General features: G+C 44.2%; 1 protein-coding gene across 1 annotated transcript in view; it reads right to left on the reverse strand.

The window, feature by feature from the left end:
- The window catches only part of LOC308299808 (alpha-N-acetylneuraminate alpha-2,8-sialyltransferase ST8SIA3-like), a gene marked incomplete at both ends in the record, with an annotated part of 32,982 nt that extends 10,998 nt beyond the window's left edge, over positions 1-21,984 (reverse strand). The window contains 3 exons of the mRNA XM_080743594.1: positions 182-517; positions 2,352-2,474; positions 21,809-21,984. Of these exons, the coding sequence (XP_080599720.1) occupies positions 182-517; positions 2,352-2,474; positions 21,809-21,984 (635 nt within the window). The remainder of the gene's footprint in view (positions 1-181; positions 518-2,351; positions 2,475-21,808) is intronic.
- Positions 21,985-24,171: the final 2,187 nt, after the last annotated feature.

Genomic DNA, 24,171 nt, shown 5'->3' on the forward strand with positions numbered 1-24,171 from the left:
ACTTTTGGCCTCCCGATTAGGAAGTCTTACTGGTTTAGTTACAATCAACTGCAACACAACAGTGGGCGGGGTCCATGAGCCAACTCAAGGTTGTTGACTGATTTACCACCGTTTTAAGCCAATCAGAATCCAGTATCTGAACATGTGACCACAAAAAGTGGTAGAATGTGACAATAACAACCTGGGGTTGAAGGTGGTCATGTTGGTGCGGCGGCCCACGTCCTTCTTGAAGATCTCGGTCGGCGCGAAGTTGCAGCGGAACACAAAGTCGAACTTCTCGATCTCGGCGCCGCAGTGCGAGCCCGTCAGGATGCCGCTGTTGCCCACCACGGCGCAGACGTTGTAGTGGCGGTTGAGGATGGGCGAGGCCTCCGGCAGCAGCGAGCGGAAGTTCTCGCCGATGGAGAACACGTACTTGTGGCTGGAGTAGTCGTAGTGCATGAGCTGGCCCAGGCGCACCGCGCCCCGCGTCAGCGAGAAGTTGTGGGGGACGTCGATGTACCGCGAGATCTCCTTCCTGGAGGGGAGGGAGTAGGGATGGGGGCGATAATCGTTATTAAAATAAAACTCGCAATAATCGTATCGCGGGGGTTTAGATTTATCATGAAATGATCCTCCGTCATGCACTGAGATCAGTTTAGCTTTTATTTGCAGAGCTGCATGTATGATACCATTTAAACTCTACAATTGGTGAAACGGACTGGGAAATAACCTACTTGATAGTCTGTTTTCACTCTCTACCAAATCTCTTTGTTAAAAAATAGCCGATCTACAAGCTCGATAATATCGTAATATCATAAATCGCAATTTCTTTGGTCACAATAATCATGACATGAAATGTTCATATGGGGAGAGAGTACAGTGTGTGGAAAAAAGCAGTGTCTGGAGCAGTGGTGGAAAAAAGTACTCAAATGCGTTACTTAAGTGAAAGTATCAATCAATACTGCAATGTAGAAATATTCTGTTACAAGTAAAAGGAAGTAATTTCTTTACAATATGGCCGCTGTGCAAAGAGCTTAATGGTGCAGAAAGCCCAGGTACATGCTGTAGGGTTGAAGTGATAAGAATGAATTAAAACAAAGGATCAGGGGATTCCTTTCCCTGATCCATTGTTTTGGTGTATTATTATACTGTACCTACCAACCTGACCCTTTTAATTCATTATTATACCTACCAACCTGACCCTTTTAATTCATTATTATACCTACCAACCTGACCCTTTTCTCCCAGGTCAGGAACAATCATCATTATGATTCAGATGTCAATGTACTGAGATAGGTGGGGCTTATGGAAGGCTTCATTTACATTTACCATATGATGGAACTGTAGATAGTATTATATAAACATTCATACAGTATAAAATAGTATATCCTACATATTAGCAATAGATTATTAAAATATTTGCATCTATATCTGCACAACCCTTGTCTCCTACAGTCTGTATACACTAGCCTCGTAAGGAAACCGCCCTCTTCCGGAAACCATTTAATTTCGTAAGTTGGTCGTTTACTAGGCTATGCATACGCAGTGTTAAGTGCACTTTAACAACCAAGAGAAGTTGATCAGTGTGGTTGTTTTGCTCAGTGTGTGTGTGTGTGTGTGTGTGTGTGTGTGTGTGTGTGTGTGTGTGTGTGTGTGTGTGTGTGTGTGTGTGTGTAGGCCTGTCACAATTATTACATAATCGTCTAACCGCAATTATTTTGCCATAATCGTTTCCATGTTGAAAAATGTCATATATTTTCAAACATTTTCAAAAATAGTGGATATAGCCACTATCAATGTTCTTTTTAAAGTATAAAGTTGTCAGATATGTCATTGTCATTTCTTCGTATATTTAGGTTATGTGTCACATTTGCCATGTGCAACTTCAAAGCCTAAAAACAGATTATGTAATTGTCAACGACAAAAACTAGATTGTTAATAGAAATTATTTGAGTGACAATTAGACGTCATGCAAAATGTCATAATCGTGACACCCCTCTGCGTGCGTGTGTGCGTCCCCTATGCGTGTGTGTGTGTGTGTGTGTGCGCGCGTGAGTGCAAAACACCCACTTCTGTAGTAGGAAGGCAGTCTGCCTTAACCCATTCAGAACGGGTACACATTATTGTGTATCATTATTTTATGCTTTAACTATTGAAAAATAGCAGATATACAAGCTCACAGCGCGGCACCGAGTGCCGCGCTGCGAGCTTGTAGATCTGCTATTTTTGAAAAATTGTGAAAATTTGAATTTTTACCCGATTCTATAAGTGTCTTTTGAATCCATGTTTCTATGTCAGCAATAATCGTGACACCCCTCTGCGTGCGTGCGTCCCCTATGCGTGTGTGTGTGTGCGTGCAAAACACCCACTTCTGTCGTAGGAAGGCGGTCTTGTTGTACTTCCACTTGGCGGCGCTCTCCTGCAGGCCTTCGTTCAGAGCGTTGGTCAGAGGAGTGAAGGCGGGGTCCAGGTACTTCATGGCCAACTGAGAGCTGCACGGCCCAGAGAGAGAAGGACGGGAGACCAGATTAGGCATGGGACGATATTTCATGTCACGATTATTGTGACCAAAGAAATCGTGATTTACGATATTATCGCGACAATCGAACATATCCCCAACATCCATTATCCTGGGGTGGATATAGCAGATCTACAAGCTCATCACTACAAGCCTTGTGAGCTTGTAGATTGGCTATTTTTTGGCAAAGAGATTTGGTAGAGAGTGGGAAAAAAAGACGTACGTAAAAAAGTATGGTATTTCCACGTCCGTCTTACGAATTATAGAGGGTTTAAGTGGTACCGGATATTCAGCTCGGCAAATAAAAGGCAAATTGATCCCAGTGCATGACGGAGGATAATTTCACGATAAATTGAAATCTCCACGATGCGATTCGTTTTTTTATCACGATAAACAATATAACAATTATCGTCCCATCCCTACATGATAGACGAGATGAGAGGATGGGCAGAGAGGATGGATGCTCGATTTATACTAATAGTCAAAAATTCCCATGCCGCGCACCGCAAACAGGCGATTTACAAGCTCATAACGCAGCGCTCTACGGTGCGCTGTGAGCTTGTACATAGGATACTTTTAGGAGGATTAAAAACTAAGAACACTAGAAAAAAAGGGGTTTATAAACATGATTTAAACCCAGTTCTGCAGGCAATCAGAGCAGCAGCTGCGTTACTTATTCTAATCTAGCAGCCTCCGGAACGTTCTGGAACAATAGCAGTTATTTAGCCAAGGATGGGGTGGTAAGACATGTGGAACAGCATAGTAGTTTACAGAAATACTCCAGAAACATACAGTAGCCCAGTGGTTCTCAAACTTTTACATTTCAAGGTCTCCTCTTAACTTTGACAGTGTACAAATGGAACCAAATGGACCTGTTAGGGTTCATTTGGTTCCATTTGTACGCTGTCAAAGTTACAGACTTGCCAAGGGTCAATTTAGACCTAGAGAGTCCCTGAAATCCACTTTGAGAACCACTGCCTATACCCAGATTAGTCTATACTTGGCATACATTGGCATATTTAGCCAGCAAAATAGCTGATGTTAGTGGCTTATATACATTTGTTATTTAGAGGTAGCTTAACCAAATTGCTAATAAAACTGTCTTTAGAGTTAAAACACTTTGATTTGTATGTTTTAACTTTTGTAGCAACATTTTGGCTTTGTGCAAGGAAGCCCATTAATTATAGCCTACAATTTTTGTCTTGTCACTTCAAAACTTACAAAACAAAGTGCATAGTCTCAAAATCATTGATTATTAGCAATTTGCTTGTTTCGCTCATGTAAGCAAGCAAAGTTAACATCAAGCAACGTTAACAAGGTATCTTATTTCTGGACTTTTTCCCAAACTAAGCCATATTTCATGCTGTTTCTTAATTAAACTTCCACTCCAGCAAAGTGCACTATAGAAACATCAGCTGCTTAAGTTGAACAGACTCTTAAGTTGCTTTGTGTCGCCTATATTTGACACAAAGGTGAGCTATAGACGCTGGCTGTGTTGTCAGTCGCTTGCTTGGCCAGTATAGCTGATAGGGGTGCAACAGTTAGTCCAACTAAACGATTTAATAGTTTAAAAAAACTAAATGGATTTTCAACAAAAAGAAATGTCGATTTATTTTTATTTAGTTTTAAAACAGTAGCAAAAAGTTGCGAAAATAGCCGACCTTGTAGGTCAGCTATGTTCGCACAATGTAAAAATCTTTAAACAAAACAAGCTGATAGATTATTTGATTATATTAAAAAAACACTAAATTGAATTAAGAAAATCGATAGTTGCAGACCTAATAGCGGAAGCATAAGCTAGCTGGTGCCGTCTCATTTTCAGAAAGAAAAAGGTGTTAACTGCTCAGGAACTGTATCGCTGCCATGAATCACATTGTCATCAAACAGCAGCGGGAAAATAAAGCTCTAGACTTTTTGCCCATGGTAAGAAGAAGCGCATTGATAAATAGATCATATTGTTGTTATGATGCTGCTGCCACAGGGAGGGAAAGCAGCACATTCCCTTGGGTTGTCCTCCCTCCAGAGGAAAAGGCAGATCATCACCAACACTTTATTCACCTCAGGTCGACTGGTTTGCGAGGAGGCCTCTCGCTGCACGTCGGCATGGGGAATATGACACAACACAAAAACTCAAAAGAAAAAACACTTGTGTTTATCGTTAGACTGTGAACATTTTGCATTTAAAACACTTCCCATACTGTAGATTCCTCGTACTATAAGATTAGAGATTCTGATAGCATGTTATAAAGGTACTTACATAGTATAGACTTCTGTTATGAAGCTACTACTGTACTAAATAACAGTTAATGCTGTAGACCGATGATACACCCCACATACAGAACTAAATATTCTGGCAAAGTAAACATGTTTTATAGACTTGCAGTAAATCCAGAGGATACACCACTCTGATTCCTGCCCAAAACAGCTATGTTTAATAGAGAGAGATATAGGAAATCAAGTTGTACTGTAGTATATATCCCTACTGTAAATAGATGCACAATGCTTACTTGTTCACATATTGTCATGTTATGGTACCTAAATAGACAGATTAGACCAAACAAGAACATTCTTTAGATAGCAATCTGGGATCCTGGTTACTTTGTAGCACTTCGTGAACATCGTGAACATTGTTGCAAATCTTTTTGCACACTTTTTAACTCAAATCTCTACGTTTGGGGTTCGCTGTAACAAAAAAATTAGTGGGAGAGGGTGGTTGACGGGTAAAAAATATCCTTTTTTTCTTTTCAGAAAATATGTTGTAGAATCAGCCTCAGGTCTTAACACTTGGGGAGCCAAACTCGTTCAGGGACGAGTTAAGGCCACTAGGTGTCCCCCTGCCACAGGAAGTTATCTCGTTCACAGACGAGGCAACAAACAGTTAACTTTTTGAGCCTGCAGCTGCCCTTTGAATGACCTGAGTCCATTACGTCACCCAGTCAGTGCAGGCAGCCCCTCTGGGGAAGACATCACGGAAGGACTTAACATTGCTTTAGATTCTACTTTGAAACATAAGAACGGCTTTATCTAAGAATGAGATGAAAACAGCCCCATGGAAGCAGAGAGCTGATTGTTTTCACGGCGACACTTTACCGCGATTTTACCGCGATTTTTGGATTTTAGTTTCGCGAGCGTTTGTAAACAAATGGATTATCCTCCTCAATCTTCTCTGGACACGCACGTGCACACGCACGAAGCTTGCGAGGCACGTCAAAACAAAGCGTAAGTCAATGGTGGCAGCAGCAACAGCTATAAATGTTATAAACCTTAGCAGCCCATGTGTTAATGGGTAAAATGTACAGGATTACATTCTTCTTGAAGCTGGAGCCATCCAGAGCCAGCTGACATATAGACACTGTGTCCCTGAGTGGTTTTCTTCAAAATGTCAACCCCTCCTCCTCCTCCCATACACCCATTATACACCCTACAGTCTTCTCTCACTCACATACTCATCATATACAGCACAATATGTAATGTGCTCAAAGAGCACACAGTAAAATCCTCTGTGTCCATTTATCCATGTGTAACTCTAAGAGTGCATACTGTATACCAGGGGTGGGCAACTTTGATGATGGCGAGGGCCACTATATTTCCACCTTCACTCCAGAGGGCCACATTGCATATTGCTACATCCTACTTTGTCTTTCTACTATCGCATACAATAGAAGCAAAAATAGCAGATCTACAAGCTCAAAACGCATCGCGCTGCGATGCGTTTAGAGCTTGTAGATCGGCTATTTTTGCTTCTTTTGAATTGGAATCCTGAATTATGTTTCGTTATTTCTGAATTGGAATCCTGAAATATAACATTTTGATTTAATTTCAAACGCATACATTGGACATAAAAAAATAAATGTTAATACTATTACCGGTATACTAGTCATTAAGCTACTAATATAGACTGACAGAATTAAAGCAGGTCATGTTTGGAATTGTAACAGCTGAAATCAATAATATGTTCAGTATTCCGGTATTAACCTGTGGCCGCCAGTTGCCCATGTATGCTGCATATACCATTTACCATTTCCTATTTAGGTAGCAAAGGCTCGCATCCAGAGTGACTTACAGTACAATAAGCGAGGTAAATAATTGCATACGGTACATATAATGAACAGTGTAGTGCCCCAAGGAACTAGGACACCAGGCAAACCATGAAACATCTGTCTAAAGCAGTGTGTCATCTACTGTAAATTGCAATCTGTTTACCAGGTGGTAAGATCTTGATAGTCCGACGTCCCATTAGTCCGACGGTGGTTAGGGTTATGGTTAGGTTTAGGCATGGTTTTACTGAGGTACCTTTGGACTAATGGGACGTCGGAACAATCCCAGCAAGCACCATCAGTGACGTCTCGATTGGGGCCAGATCAAGTCAAACCATGACTAGTCGGATCTGGCCTAGAATATCACCTGATTTCAACCAACATAAATCCTGCCCACGAAAACGGACATCCTGGATTAATCAGAGAGGGTCCGATCGAGGCCAGATAAATATCATAACTAGTCAGATATGTCCCAGAATATAACCTTACATGCTCTTATTTCAACTAACATTACAAACAATAACAATATACAATAATCCTATAGTCCATATGATGTCCTGGTAATGACGTGAAGATCATCCCCATATGGGCTGTGATCTGGCCCAGTTCTGAACGTCACCGGAGTCACCGGATCATAACGTCATCATGACGTCATTTGGATGGCAGGGATGGGACGTCTGAACAACGCACACACCCTTACCTGGAATCCTATAGTCCTATGTACAATGACTCCTGGGATCTGTCAAAGCAATATGCCATCTAAATAACAATCTGAACACTAAAACTACAGAATACCAGGTATAAACAATGAACCTGGTACCCGTCTATATAACATACATAATCTAAATTACGTTCTTAACATTTGTGGTCAAGAAAGAAAAAAAAACGAATTAATAAAAACATGGGGAACGAGGGAGAATGGCACACAAATGCAACCAAATGGGACATGTGTAACGCCTGGGATGCGAACCCGGGCCTCCCGTGTGAAAGTCCAATATCTCCAAAGGGATATCCCTATGGAACGAGGGAGATACTAGACGTTTGAGGCTTCAGGCTGGGGCTGCGACTCTCTCCCCCACACATGTAAATCTCTCACTGTCGGGCAGAAACCTCGCATCTCCAAGTTTCAAAGTTGTGTATATTTTTTTCGTAAAGTAAAGCCCTGCTTCATCAAACAAGACTGTCGCACAAAACTAGTGAAAATAGCTGATCTACAAGCACACAGCGCCTCCCACTGTGAGGCATTGTGTGCTTGTAGATTGGCTATTTTCACTATTTTAAATCAAAATGATACGAAAGGTTTTGGACATACAGCGACGATGTCCATTTGTAACTGTGAGCGCCGAGTGTCAACTGCTTGTGGTCCGTTTGGTTACATCCGCACACGCTCGGTTACACTGACACCCAGGGCTTCAACAGTGTAACCTTGGGGCTGCATGCCGCCACAAACAGCCAGGAGTCGAGGACAGCTGGAAATGATTCCAGGCAGCGGCAGAATGAATGGACGACGTGGCGCTGCCGTTGTAAATCAGCACCAAGGACATCTCCCTGGTGCTCAGAGCCATTAACACACACACACGATGCTGCTCTTGGTACTAAGAGCTGCTTTCACACACTATGGACACAAGCAGAGTCACACACACACACACACACACACAGCTGCTCTAGGTACTAAGAGCTGCTTTTCACACACTATGGACACAAGCAGAGTCACACACACACACACACACACACACACACACACACACACACACACACACACACACACACACACACACACACACACACACACACACACACACACACACACACAAAGGAGAATGAGACTTGCATAACACTGCCAAAGACACCAGGAACCAGGGACAATCTTTGAGTAGCAGAGTAGCAGCAGCCCACAGAGACATTACATTGGTCAAACTGGCTTGTCTATCATCTGAATACCGACCCACTACTCCCTAGCTTCCTTGAATACAGTATACATCAGGGTTCCCCAATAGGCGGCCCGCGGGCCATTTGCGGCCCGCGGGGGGTTACTGTCTGGCCCCCACCAACCCCAGTAATAATGGTAGTATAAGAGCAGCAACAACACTAGTATATCGTTGTTGTTGGGTGGAAACCTCGTATCTCCAAATTTGTACGTTCTTTCACAAAGCAAAGCCCTGCTTCATCATAAAAGGCCGTCGCACAAAAGTAGTGAAAACAGCAGATCTACAAGCACACAACGCCTCGCACCGCGAGGCGTTGTGTGCTTGTAGATCGGCTGTTTTCACTAGTTTAAATCATTTTTAAAATGATAAATGCAAAACGAACGGTTTTGGACATACAAGATTTTCACCCGACAACGACGATATCTGAACTGTCACTGGAGTAGCGGGAACGCCACCGTCGCCCCAAGCAATGTTGTGGCCCTCGGCTTGGTACCCTAGACATAATTTGGCCCTTGGGGAAAACTAATTGGGGACCCTGGTATACATCATTAGACTCTCGTTATTAGAATGATTAGACCCTATACGTGGATGTACTCAAGGAAGACGCAGGTAGCGCAAGCACCAACAAGCTGACCGGGTGTATGGAGAACCAGGATGACTGGAAGCGACGATGGAAGGCTTGTCTGAGGACCTTGCCACCTTTTTCTGCCCCGCTCCCCGTAGCCCCAAAGTTTGGCATCGATAGGGCCAACGGTGCCAAAGATAAGAGTAGGGGCAAACGTGTGACGTGACAGACAGACGGGCAGACAGACAGCCAGTGGAGCTTTTCATAGTAACTTGCAACTTAACGTACGCAATGACACGATCACGATGCAAGAGATACAATCGTAAAGGAAATCATTGTGATTAACATTGCTGTGTTTACATTCGAGAGTTAGGCTCTAATATTGAAGCATAGAATAATGGTTAAAGTGGTTAAAATCTAGAGTGACAGTCAAACACAGAGAGAGAGAGAGAGAGAGAGAGAGAGTGAGAGAGAGAGAGAGAGAGAGAGAGAGAGAGAGAGAGAGAGAGAGAGAGAGAGAGAGAATGAGAGACAAATGAGCAAAAGAGAGAGAGAGATGAGAAAGAAGCACAAATAGAGACCGAAAAGGAGACAGACAAATATAGACACAGAGCGAACAGCAGTCGGATACAAACACAAAAAAGAAAAAAACAGGCAGAGAAAGAGGGAAAGGGAGAGAGAGAGAGAGAGAGAGATAGAGAGACCCAGTAAGGAATGAGAATGTGCTCTGTGCTGCTAGTTGATGACTGTTGGATTAAGTGACAGATGCCCTCTTGTCCCCAGGCTTCAACGGGCTGGTATTAGTGACAACAACACCGCTACTGTCTGTCACTATGTTTATAACCAACCACTGCTGCTGCTACCACAGTATGACTAATATAAGGGCCCATGCTGCTACCACAGTATGACTAATATAAGGGCCCATGCATGATACTCCACACATTTATTTCGGTTCGGTTCAGGGAGTCACAAAATCCTGGCAGCACCGAACAGCCTAATTAATGACGCGCAGAGAATGTTAGAGAGGCAGGGGCTGACATTTCTACAAGGGCCCTTTGGTGAAAATATCGAAAGTAGCAGACCTCCAAGCTCACAACGCGTCACGCTGCGTTGTGAGCTTGGAGGTCGGCTATTTTTTATGCTTGATTTCTCCACAGAGAGTGCAGTTCTTTCAACATAAGATGCTGCATTCAAGTTCAGGAGAGTTTGGACATGAATGTTGCCTTCAGGTGTGGCATGGAAGGAGGGCATTTGCATTTCATTCACCATAGTAAAAACTGCATTCATGGTCTGGAGAGGGCACTTTTTACAGACAGATAAAAGGGCAGGGGCTCAAACCCCCTTTGATGTCTATGTGTGCACGTGCCTGGTCTGGGGCCTTAGGGGGATAAAATGGCCATTTCGTGCAAATCAGTCTAAAAGTGCCAAATTTTGCACAGATGTAGCCCATGGGCATGCTCTAATGATTTCGCTAGGGCACCCGAGTTGGCGACCTTCGGGGTCGCCGCAGCGGCCAAATCAAGTTGGGCTCCCATTGACACTATACTACAGGAAGAAAATACAAAAATACACAGAAATAAATCTGCTTTAAAGGGGTCAGAAACCCCGCCTCTTTATTTGTTTTATCAGACTTGAGATATGAAAAGATTTCTAAAATGTAGGCGTGGTTATCTGCCGTTGTGGGGGCGAGGGGCGGAGTAATGCGTCTTCTCAGAATCAGAGAGAGACAGAGCGAAGCTGTCAGCAGTGGGCAGTTGCTGTTCCATTTCGGAAACATTTTTTAAAACCAGCCATTGGAGGTGTAAAAAGTATAAAGATTCGGCAACTCCAGGTTACATAACTAATTTAAATGTGCAGGTATTTTACAAACAAGCTGTCTGAGCTTTTATCCAGCTATGGACCACGGAACCAGTGAAGAATGGACGCTACTAGGCTATCACTATAGCTATTTGCTGTGTAGTGTGTGTGTGTGAGTGACTGTGTGTGTGTGTGTGTGTGTGTGTGTGTGTGTGTGTGTGTGTGTGTGTGTGTGTGTGTGTGTGTGTGTGTGTGTGTGTGTGTGCGTGTGCGTGCGTGCGTGCGTGTGTGTGTGTGTGTCGTGACAGTGCGCGCACACACACATCGTCCACACACGAAAACTAGCAGATCTACAAGCTCGTTGTGAGCTTGTATATTAGCTATGTAGCTATGTAGCCTAGCTAACAGCCGTAGCAGCAATAGCTTCTCAACCATGTAAACACGTTGGTTTCGGCTCTACGGCTATTAGCTAGGCTACATACATAGCCGATATACAAGCTCACAGCGCGTCGCTTTCGCGACGCGTTGTGAGCTTGTAGATCTGCTGTTTTCCGTGTGAGGACGTTGTGTGTGTGCGTGCACTGTCACGACACGCACGCAAACACACACACACACACACACACACACACACACACACACACACACACTACACAGAAAATAACACAGGCACCACACAGTGTAACTGTCCGTTGAGAGAGCTGCTCTTCTCTCTGGCAAACAAGCATACAGTGAAACCACGCCCCCCCTTGATACGACTCTGTAAAACAAACGTTAATATTAATTAGATATGCCTACGTCACGTTACACCACAGAACATTGATAGCTAATATTTAATGAGTGGCGCGAAAGATTTCTTTTGGACCTAGAAACTGGAAGTACACAGAAATAGCTACAGAGACAGCAGAAAGCTCTGAATCCCCAAGCCTATGGGCAAATTGAACCATATCACTGCTCCCTATCACAAGTGACTCATTGATATAATATATATTTATAGAAAAAGTGATTTTGTGTTTCATGCTCCTTTAAGTAGGACTAGCCATTACCCGTTCAAAGATATGAGCTCCAAAATGATGTGCAGTGTGTGGGTTATGGGATGTGCACTGTGCATACAGTATATGAGGGATGGAAAGTAACTTTAACTGGTGCTTGCATGATAATATGTAGGAGCATCAATGTAAGAAATACCCGTTTCGTTTAATGGCTACCCGCCCACCCGCCCACGCACACACCCGCCTGCCTGCACACACACACACACACACACACACACACACACACACACACACACACACACACACACACACACACACACACACACACACACACACACACACACACACACACACACACACACACACACACACACACACACACACAGAGAGAGAGCTGGTTAAACATGTTGCCTCATGCTAGATGCAGAATAGATGAGCCTCAAGCTAGATGCAGAATAGATAGTAGATACACCATAAAAATGCTAATATACAGCATACGATTTGTGAAAGTGACAAACGGGCTTCACAGTTATGTTAGGTGTGTTCATATGCTAATTGTGATGCGATTTCAGATCAATTGCTCCAGCCACTGAGGAGAAACGACCGACAGACAGACAGACAGACAGACAGACAGACAGACAGACAGACAGACAGACAGACAGACAGACAGACAGACAGACAGACAGACAGACAGACAGACAGACATTTGCAAAATTATAGTATAGATGTGCGGGGTCTAACTAGGGGTTTGTCATGATTCTGAATCCATTGCAAGCATTTGTTTTGCGTGAAAAACTTTCCTTGGGCTAAAAACAGCCCTATTTTTAGCCCAAGGAATGTTTTTTCTGTGTACAAATGCTTGCAATGGATTGAGAATCATGACAAACCCCAGTTAGTCCCCCAAATCATTTCCTGGTTCCATCCTTCCAGACCAGAGATTTCCAAAAAATATTTATATCAATTATTGTATTATTTTTAATTATATAATCAAGCCATCCAGGATCCTGGTGAATCATTGACCATAAAACATTTAATTCTGTGAAATAAAGTAAAAGAGAATTAGCAAAACAAAGTGAATTTATTAAATGTAGTCCATCATATCTAGGGGACGACAGACAGTTAAACCAGTTCACTTGCTTTCGTTCAGCACTGGAATAGTCGTGGCCGATTAGAAACAGGAGGGGGACTTCACCTCCGGAAAAAAGCATGATTGATCGCAAACGTCTGTGAAGATTCTCGATAGCTGCCTGCCTGCGTGGTGCACGTGGTGCACACCAGTGGTTCTCAACCTGTGGGTCGGGACCCCCAGGGGGGTCCCCAGATGATTAACTTAATGTGCAACATTGTTTTTTCTCACTCAACAGTAAACAAACCAACATAAGGTTTAAGTGAGGCTATCAGCACATTTGTAAAGTGACGATTTAAGGACCTTTTAATACCTCTAAAACGACAAATTAAACATTGTCCAAATTGTCAAATATTTAAGGCAGAAATTTAGAAAATAGCTGATCTACATGCTCACAACGCCTCGCATCGCGAGGCGTTGTGAGCATGTAGATCGGCTATTTTCACAATGGAACCGCGTTATACAAAATGTAACTCTTAAGCTGGGTTCAAACCTGGATTGTTTGAACGGCGCGATTACATACAAAGTGAATTCAAAAACGAGATGACCGAGCACGGTGCAACAGAGCGTGGCACGACCGAGCGCGGTGAGAACGAGCTCAGCGCGAACGATCCGAACGGGGCAGCGCGAACGGTCGCCTCGTATCTTCGCCCCACTTGGAAAAATCCAACTGAATCGACCTTCGCTTCACCCCCATTCCAACCATCGTGTCCTGACAGCCAATCAGCGTTGATGTTGTCCGGAGACATGGAAATGTTTTTGGTGTTTGGTGTTGGGACTTCCTTTTTTTCCGGGCGTTTCGCCTTGATTTTTTACCAACGCAGACCTGCGCGACCAAAGTGAAGCGATAGAAGCGACTAGAATAGAAGAAATAGCTTCAGGTTTGGATGCAGCTTTAGTGCTCCTCAGGGTGGGGGGGGTCCCCAGTTAAAATATTATTCTTTTGGGGCCTGAAAAGGTGAGAACCAAGCTCTGAAAGATGCCTGTGTGGTGCATGCTCTGAACAGATAGCTGCCTGCCTGTGTGGTGCATGCTCTGAACAGATAGCTGCCTGTCTGTGTGGTGCATGCCCTGAACAGCCTCCAGCCTCCCCTGGAAAGCCATCTGCACGGCCCTGCTGCTCACCTCTGATTCAGCAGGGAGCGCCCCGATGACGTCAGCCTCTATTCTAATGAGAGCAGCATGTTTTTATTGTCTCACCTCATCCCCTTGTAGGAGACGTTATATCATATCGCTGCGGTCGGACACAAACCTCTTATCTCCAATTTCTTTTGCGTGTTTTTTCGTAAATGCTTGATCACACTACGGCGTCACGCGAAAGCATCAGAAGTAGCAGACCCGCAAGCTCGCGACAAGCGTGTCTGTCGATCTGCTACTTTTGAATTTGGATCCTGAAAAATAACGGTTTTGGACATATGAGGTTTCCACCCGACAGAGATGTTATACTGTACACCGTCCTGCACTGGACACGCACACGCGCACGCACACACACACATATACGTTACGACTTGCTTCTTGTACAGTATGCATGTCTATTTTGGATCTAGCATTGTTTTAAAAGGCTGAGAGCCAGGGCACACAATGGACAGTGTACCGTGAGAGAGTGCATAAGACAACAAACTTGGTTACTAATGAAAAACAACAGACCAATAATGTCCCTTCAAATGCACAAGCTAAACATTGGAAAATAAGAAATTAATAAATAGCATACAAATATATATGTTTCAACCCATTTTAACTGCTTTAGTGCCTATCCCGAACTAGTTCGGGATGATTTGGACCGTCCTGGGTGCCTATCCCGAACTAGTTCGGCTTTTAAACATATATATTTTTTTTTTTCCGAGCCGGGCCGCCGGCCGTCATCTGTTTACACGGCCCGCGAGAGCGTCGCGCCGCCGATATTTACCATCCACTCCAATGCAATCCAGGATCTTTAGAGCTCATTTTCTCTGTTCCATGCATATCCATGAGGTGTGCAAGGTTTAATCATGGCTAAGTCGCCGAAAATAGGGCTTCTAAAATGCTTGGTAGCCAATTGCTAACTTCAAGCTAACTTCATAAAGTGTTCAGGCTTGCAATGGCTGCGCAGGGCTTGTGCTGTTACAGCGCTTGTGGATGGGTGTTTTTGGCCACTGGGCACCCTCTAGTGGTGAAAAGGTGGCATTGAAAGCGTTAACTGGGAATGTGTCATTTTCGATTTCTTCTCTTTTTTGGGGGGATTTATTTGGGGCTGTTTTTATGCCTTTATTGATAGTAAAGTAGGTAAACAGGAAATGGGGAGTGACACGCAGCAAAGGCCGTCGGGATCGAACCCGCGAGTGCTGTAAGGCTACATTGTGCGGCCACTATCGTAAACCACCGAAAACATAATTTTGACAAGCTGCTCGCCTACTCATCGATGGCAGTGAAGGAGTTAAGGGGTTATTCCTGCATGATTTCAGTTTCTTTTGTTTTTTCTTTTTCTTATGATGTCCCAGTTTTCATCTGTGCTGTGATGGGGAACATATGGGCCATGAAACAACCCGTACGTACAAGCACCACAATGGAATCTCAAACCTGCACGTCTGTGTCAGACTAAAACACAAGGGCTGCTTCTTATTTATGCGAGGCCTGCGGTGAAAGGTTAGCTTTCATTGCGCTAATGACCCGCTAACGACCCGCGCACATAAACAAACAGTGTGTGGCTGAATAAGGATTTATGAACAGAGAGAGAGAGAGCGCTGCTTCTCAATGTGAGAACCATTTGTACACTCTGACAGTGTACAAATGGAACACATTTGAGTGTGTACAGCAGGGGTCTTCAACAGGGGGTCCGGGACGCCTAGGGGGTCCCTAGAGTTACTACAGGGGGTCCTCCAAATCTTTGTGTGATAGTGTCACATATTTTATATTAACCACTTCAACCCTAACGTCCATATTCTGAGAATTATGTATTATTATTAATTATCTAGAATATTCTGGGCAAACAGGTTTGGTGTAGAAAAAGAGCAGACTAAGTACAGAGTGAAAGGTCAAGATTATCAAGTATTGACGGTTCAAGTGGTTAAATATCTGAAAACACAAATTGACATGAATCCAAAATACACTGATGATTGTGCTGTCAAACAATGAAACTATGGAATCTTTGAAAAGGTTGTGGGGGTCCCTGCTTCATCTCTCTCTCTCAACTAAGGGGTCCTTGGCCTGAAAATGTTGAAGACCCCTGGTGTACAGTACAAGTTAAATATTAAATATTTAGGAAATGGGGGTCCATGACCCAATGCATATTAAGAAGTAGTTCACCCAAAACATTACTTCGTTTCTATCAATTACACGTCACATGAAGCCTTGGATTCATGGGATTCTTTGTGTCATTCCTAAGACGATAATTTGATGACCGGGTCATCAGTCGGTAGGACTGTTTGACTCCACCGCTCATCAAATGATTGACTCAGGAATGCGACCAAAACATATTTCCATAAATTCAAGGCTTCATGGTGTGCGTAATAGATAGAAAATAAGTCATTTTTTGTGTGAACTACTAAATTCAATTACATTCAATTCAATCTTTATTTCAGAACCAGGAAGATCCATATCAGTTAAAATAATTCAGAAATAAAAGCACAATGCTCCAAGCCCAAATATTCAGTTTCTGACACACAGACATGTGTGCCAATGGTTCCACAGTCTAGATGAGAACCTGACAGAACTGTGTGTAGGGTCCGTTATAACAGCAATGGTGTCATTAACTGACTCAAATGCCCTTAACATAAACCTGTACATACGGTTGCGTAGCACAGCAGAGCAGGTGGGAACCCCTACACTGACAAACATCTGGCTCGCGCTGGAGCTTCTCGGAGCTCTTAACAGCAGCCTCACAGTCATTATAGGCCACTGTGAGACGTCTGATTCTACCTTGTCTGTAGTGACACCAAAGGTGGGCAGTATACAGTGGTGTACAAAATGATCTGAAAAGAGATATCTTCACAGGTACTGAGCACATGCTAAATTTGCGACACAGCATGTTGGCTTGGGCATACAGCTTCTGCCGCTGTCTATAGATGTCCTTGTCATCTGAAAGGTCATTGGAAATAATATGACCCAAATAAGTAATCTCACTGCACACATTTAGGGCAGAGCCAGCTAGATTGAAGTCAGGGAAGGTTGATTGTATGTCTTCCCTATCAGATAATCATGATTTTACTATTTTTGGCATTGTATTTAAATCAAAATCAAGGCCATACTGTGAGCATACACTCAGAAGCTGTTGGACACCCGCACTATACGGATAAATATGACCAAATCATCTGCATACATCAGGTCAGGTGATTAATTAGTGAGTCATCAATCCTACACCCAGTTCTAGATGCATTTAACATCAGCTTGAAATTCAAGCTTGAAAAACACAAATCTTCTCTCCTGGCACAAAACATTTTCAGAAGGGTTTCAGCGGCCACATATATACCAATTTGTATATACCAAAGAGTCCTCCTTGGAACACAAAACGGGTAGGGAAGCGCTGAGCTAGAGGAACAAGAGGGAGATGAAGCAATACGACTGGAGGATGAGGACAGACAGAGATGGAGTGGGCGGCCTCCTGGGGGAAACCCAACATCCTCTGCTCAATAATACAGCTGTCTTTATTGGCACTGATCAACAGAGAGGTGCGCCCAGACAGCCAATGAACAGCCACCGTTATCTACATTCCATTGGTGGGAGGGAAACCAGCGACATTTACCGAGGCACTGCACTTAGGTAATTTTTTTTACAATAACATTTTATGCACACCCGATCAGCTTAGAGACGAGTGCGTAGACTACAATAAAATGGCCTGCACACTGTCTACACTTGCACGATAAGTACAACTTTATTTAGGCAACGTTTTGGTCAATAGACCTGCTTCAGGCATTAAATATTTAAAAAAAGCACTTTTTACTCCAAAATGTTTGGACAGCTTTATCCACAAGTTTCCAGCGTCCCATCGTTCATTGCACAGAAGGTGGGCGGCAGTTCCGGCGGCGCAGCCGAGCCAAGCCAAGTATGATCTACAAGCTCACAACGGTTGCATCTGCGACGCGACATGAGCTTGTATGTCAGCTGTTCTCAGCTGTTCTCTACACGCTTCACCATACCGTTGCGGGTGAATACCCGGATGTGTCCCACACATAATTCTACAGTAAATTCCCACGGAAACAGGTGGATAGCAAACAATTTGTTTCGGACAAAGTCTGTACGAGTAACAAAAAGTGTGTTTCAAATTACATTTCAAAAAGGCAGACACTCTGGTGAGGCAGAAAAGAGACATGGCCTATAGGGGAAGTTACATCCAAGGAACAACTATGGTTCAACTGTAAAAGGCCAAGTGTAAAGTGGGCTTGTATAGGGTGTGCCAAATGTAGTTCTAAGAGCGGCCATTTCTTGGGTAAACACAGCCTTACACAGGTGTTCTGATTGGAGTAAAGCATTAGTTCTATGCAATCAAACAATTGAAACACCTGTGTTTTGACCCAAGAAATGGCCGCTAAGGACTACAATGACGTAGCCGCTGGCACACAGTATAGTGCCACCATGACGCTGATTTGAAAATCATGCAAGTATGTAATAATAATAATAATAGCTCAGATTGATATAGCGCTTTTCTAAGTGCCCAAAGTTGCTTTACGATAAACAATAATAACTATTAACGTCCCATCCCTACTGGTGAGCTGAGTTCTAAACGTGTTGTAGTTTTTTGAGGACTTTGTTGAGGTGGTGCCGTGGAGGATACTGTTGCAGTAATCAAGCCGGGCTGTAATGAATGCGTGAATGTCTAAGTGTTTTCAGGTGTGACTACCTTTGTTTACTGGAAACATTTACAAGACAACAGGCACTGATCGGTCGAGTAGTTTGTGAGATTAGCTCTTTGATAGATAGACAGAAAACAGGCAAACAGACGGGGCGAAAACATGATCTCCGGCCCTGGCCTTAGATAGAAATGAAACAGCCTGCTGTAATAAACATACAGAGAGCTCCCTACTGTAGCAATCTTTAGGTCATGGATCTTCAACAGTGGTTCCGGGACCCCTAGGGGGTCCTCAGAGTTTCCAAAAGGGGTCCGCCAAATCTTTGTGTGCAGTGGTGCAGTGGTGATTCTATGTTTGGGGGGTCGCGAACGCCGCTCAACACCTACTATACAGGTCTATTGATATGCATATAGGCTCGTTTCTTTGTTAAAACAGTTGTTTAGGTGTGAACTTGGGGGGGGTGCGAGACCCCAGTCCAGAAAAGATATGGGTCGTCGGGGGCGCGCGACCCAAGACCACGGCAACACTGTTTGTGTGATAGGAGGGAACTTAAACAAATCACATCCGTGTAAAGTGAGCAGTGTTTCTGATGATTATGATGATAGACCCACATGACATCAGAATTTGATACCATGGAAAAACACTTGGAAAAACACATGTTCATAGACGCAAAGTCACGTATTGGAGCGCTTAGCACCGCTCATAAAACGTAATACAAATGTATTAACCACTTGAACCCTAGCATCACTATTCTGTAGGTACCATTTGCCGAAAATAGCATCCATATTCTGAGAACTTTAGCCGAAAAGAACAGAACTACAAGCTCACAACGCCTCGCAGAGGTTTGGTGTAAAGGGAGAAAAGAGCAGAAGTACAGGGTGAAAGGTCAAGTTTAAGTATTGACCGTTCAAGTGGTTAAATATCTCAGAACACAAATTGACATGAATCCAAAATACACTGATGATTGTGCTGTCAAACAATGAAACTATATGGAATCTATGGAAAGGTTGTGGGGGTCCCTCCCTGCTTCATCTCTCTCTCAACTAAGAGGTCCTTGGCCTGAAAACGTTGAAGACCCCTGCTATACAATGGGGGGGTCCCTCCTTCATCTCCCTCGTACTGTGGCTAGGGTGTCCTTGACTGAAAAACTTTGAGGACCCCTGCTTTAGGTTATGAATAGACAGGCCCCAAATCAGAGTATGCAGGCTACAATCAGACAGATCTCCTGTAAGGTACAGTATGCTCTGACTGCCCCAGCTGTACCCTGAAGGCTGATAGACACCTAGACTGTAGGCTGAACAGAGCACAGACAAGACAGGTCAACTGTCACCTCATTGAGTGTGATGGGGAATTACTGTTGCGTTAAATGAGTCACTGCTACTGTAGCTACTTGTAGGCTAGCAGGTCCCTCTTGGCTACTATTAGTAGCCTTTCTGTGTCCAGACTCCCATGGAGTCCAGAGAAAGTGTTTCTTTCATGGCATAGTGCATCAGAATGATGAATGCCCAGAGCGTTTCCAAGATGCATGGTGGAACACTTGGGTTTGAAGCACTTGGTTTGATCACAGCGTAACCAGTGTTATTTGTACAAATAACCTGACTCTGCCAACCTTTTGTGGATCACCCAGGGCTCTCTTCCCCAAGAAATGCCAGCTGCCGACTCGTGCCCAGGGCACCAAACCACAACGCACGTTACTGGGAAGTCGAGTGCTTTTATCATGCTTTTACCTTAGCATGGCATGGCAGAATGGAGCTGGTAGCTAAAAAATTTAATACTTTTTTTTTATTTTGTGGACAGGCGACAAACAAAAAACAAACTAAAGGCCTTCTTTGGATTATGTCAGTGAAATGTCATCACAGTAAAATGCTAGCTAGCAGAATGCTCTCTGTCTCAAGCCACTGTGTTGGCTTGATACAGAGAGCATTCTGCTAGCTAGCATCATTACCATCATCATACCATCATTTATGGAATATTACAGGAACATTTCAATTTCATCGACTAAAGACGTATGACGAAAAATGGTCATCGACTACCTTTTTTCACTGAAGAAATCGTAATAAAAACGACGGACCAAAATAACTCTGAGAGTGGACACATGGAACCAACTAGACTGCATTCTGTCGAGGTGCCACCTTGCATCTTGTGCACTCATGGCCATATAATGGCCTACTTGTGCGCCAGCAGAGCACCTAAGTACTGCAATCGGTGCTGTTCGTGTTGTCTGTAAAAATGTGGGTGGGCATTGGGCAAGTGTGCATGCACTATGTCGAGGTATCAGGTCGCACTTGTTGGTGGTGGCGTCACCAAGAACGCTGCTCCGTCATTGGCTAAAGGAGGCCCTGCCTTTGTACTGTTGCACCGACCACAGTACTTGCACGCTCTGCTAGACTGCACTCTGTCGAGGTGCCAACTTGCGCCTCGTGCATTAGTGGCCATTATGTGGCCTACTTGTGTGCCAAGCAGAGATGCGCAAGTACTGTGATCGGTGATGAGTGCTGTCTGAATGTATGTGGGTGGGCAAGTTGGCACTATGTCGAGGTGCCAACTTGCGATTTGTTATTATTTATATAAGGTCCCACTTGTTGGTGGTGACATCACCGATAACGCTGCTCCCTCATTGGCTACTGACAACTGGAAACAAGACGGCCGGAAACAGACGAAACCGAACACAGTTACTTGTGCACTCTGCTGGTGCAAGTGATTACACTCTCAGAGTTACAGCCACATATAAGGGTCCATGCATTTTGGTTCCTAACAATCCATCATTTATCTTGGGACCCCCTGACTAGAACCCCCTGAATCATGGGCCCCCTGGGGGTCCCCGAACCCCACTTTGAGATTGAGAACCACCGCTGTAACCAACCACCAGTCCATGTAAATAAAGACCTAACATAGATTGCATCAATCACACACTATCCATCATTTATCTGGGGACCCCCTGGCTGAAAACCCCTCAATCAATGACCCCAATTTAAGAACCAGTCCATGTAAAGACCAACAGTCTCACTCCCAAGAAGGCATATATTGATGTTTGGTCAAAGACCTACCACCAAATGAAGGCACAGATTTGCATCAATCACACAACTCGTCCTGCTAGTACCTACCGGAACCCAGCGTGGAACATGTACATCCTGGGACCCCCGCCGGGACCCCCGCCGCCGTACCTAGGCGACGAGCTGAAGAGGAAGTCCTTCTTGATGGACACGTAGCTGATGAGCGACAGGATGAGCAGGGCCACACTGAACATGACGAGCCCCAGGGCGCTGGCGAGACGCACCATCCTGCTGCTGCCCGGGCCGGCCGCCGCCGTCACGGTGCCCGGGCCGAGCCGCGGACATCCCCGGCCGCGTGAGAATGCGAGGAGGAGCGCGGAGCAGGAGGAGGCGACGGAGGAGCAGGAGGACAGCACGGAGGACAGGAACCGCATCCAAAATAAACTGACGCGACGGGGACAAGAGAGAGAGAGGAGACAGCTGGACCGAGTCACGCTAGCGACAGTTCATAGTTTCATACACCCGGCGACCGCGTTAAAAAATGCAATAATAAAAAGACCGTGACAGAGAGAGAAAGAGAAGAGGACAAGAGAGCTGACAGAGAGACGCCGGCTGGAAAATAAACAGACAGATGGAGGAGGAGAGGAGAGAGAGAGGGGGGATGGACAACGTGAGAATGAGGGGAGGAGGAGAGAACAGGACGTACGCCGGAGGACAGTGGCGTCAGTTCAGGCTGCAAAAAGCTAAGGTATGGCAACGTGACTGGTGTCTTGTGCAAGACAACCAGTCATGTTGCCATACCTTAGCAAAACAGCCACAATGAAAAGTACATTTTATTATTTCCCCCTGTAGCCAAGGTATGGCAGCTGCCTTAGCTTGCCATACCCAATTGACGCCTCTGGTCCGGAGGAACTCCGAGAAAGATGCGCAAAAAATAAAACCCAACGCCGTTTGACTTACGGAGTTTACGTAGCGGATGTTATCATAGGCAGTCAGTGGGAGAAGAGAGAGACAGAGAGAGAGAGGGGGGGGGGGGATATATTGGCAGCAGGAGTAAGCTATTACGGAAGGTTTTTCAAGTGGCATCTATTCTGGATAGTTTTATCTGTGTCAAGGAGCTGCTATGTTTAAATGGTTGTCATCATACTCATACAGTATGGCAGTGAGTGTGGAGACCAGCCCCGCCCCCTTTGAGCAGCCATCAGTCACATATGAGCAGGGGTCTTCAACGTTTTCAGGCCAAGAAGGACCCCTTAATAGCTCTGAGAGAGATGAAGCAGGGAGGGACCCCCACTACATAGTTGCATATTAAAAATGTACATGGATTATTTCTTATACAATTTAATCCAGAATAGGGATGCTGGGGTTCAAGTGATCAAACATGATCACACAAAGATTTGGCGGACCCCCTGTAGTAACTCTGAGGACCCCCTAGGGGTCCCGGGCCCCCTGTTGAAGACCTCTGCATTAGAGACAACACAGTCAGTCAGTCAGACAGACAGACAGACAGACAGACAGACAGACAGACAGACAGACAGACAGACAGACAGACAGACCAGTGACAGATGACAGGTTCTGAAGACCTCTGTTGTCACAGACATTGTTGGAAAATAACTTGTTGCATTTAATTAATAGCAAATCTATATAATCCTGAGCCAATTGATTGCCATGGCAACCCATGCAGCATGAACTTGATTTAGCAAATCCCTCACACCTAATTCCCCACACCTGCCATTTGATTACTTACTCAGTCCACTTTCCACAGTCACTTTGCACTCTTCAGTCATTCTTCACACATTCTCAACTGTACCAGGACTTTCCAGAAATGCCCCCCCATATGCCCATATATGGGTATATAACTGAGAACATCACGCACATAAAAGAAGTGGTGGGAAAAGTACATACATTTCTTACTTTTTATGTATTCTTTATATCAGGCCGCACTTGTTGATGGTGATGTCACCAAGAATGCTGGTGCCTGGTTTGGCTACGGCCACAAGTAGGCCATACATGCATGGCCACAAGTGCACAAGTCGCAAGTTTGGCACAGCGACAGAGTGTAGTCTAATTTGTATCTGCAAAGTAGTAACTCAAGTTTTCAAATAAATAAAAGGAGTGGTAGCACTTTACAATAATGACCTGTTATAAATCATTTATAAGCAGTTTATAGATGAGTAATAAACATGAAGAAACTATGAACAACTGTTTACCTAAACATTTATAACTGTTTTAAACATCATTTACATGTTATTAGTAAGGTATTAGTAAGTAGTAAACTGATCATGAATAAACCATTTATATTGGATCTGAGATGTAGTGGATTAGATAGAAGTAAAAGTATTGGAAATTGGAATTACTCAAGTAAAGTACAAATAACTCAAAAGTGTACTGTACTCAAGTATTGTACTTAGTTACTTTACACAACTGCACTGCATGAAAGGGTCACAGTCTCAGACAGACAACGGGAACTCTGG

This window comes from Nannobrachium achirus (genome assembly GCF_963921795.1).
Source record: "Nannobrachium achirus genome assembly, chromosome: 15".
Lineage (NCBI taxonomy): Eukaryota > Metazoa > Chordata > Actinopteri > Myctophiformes > Myctophidae > Nannobrachium > Nannobrachium achirus.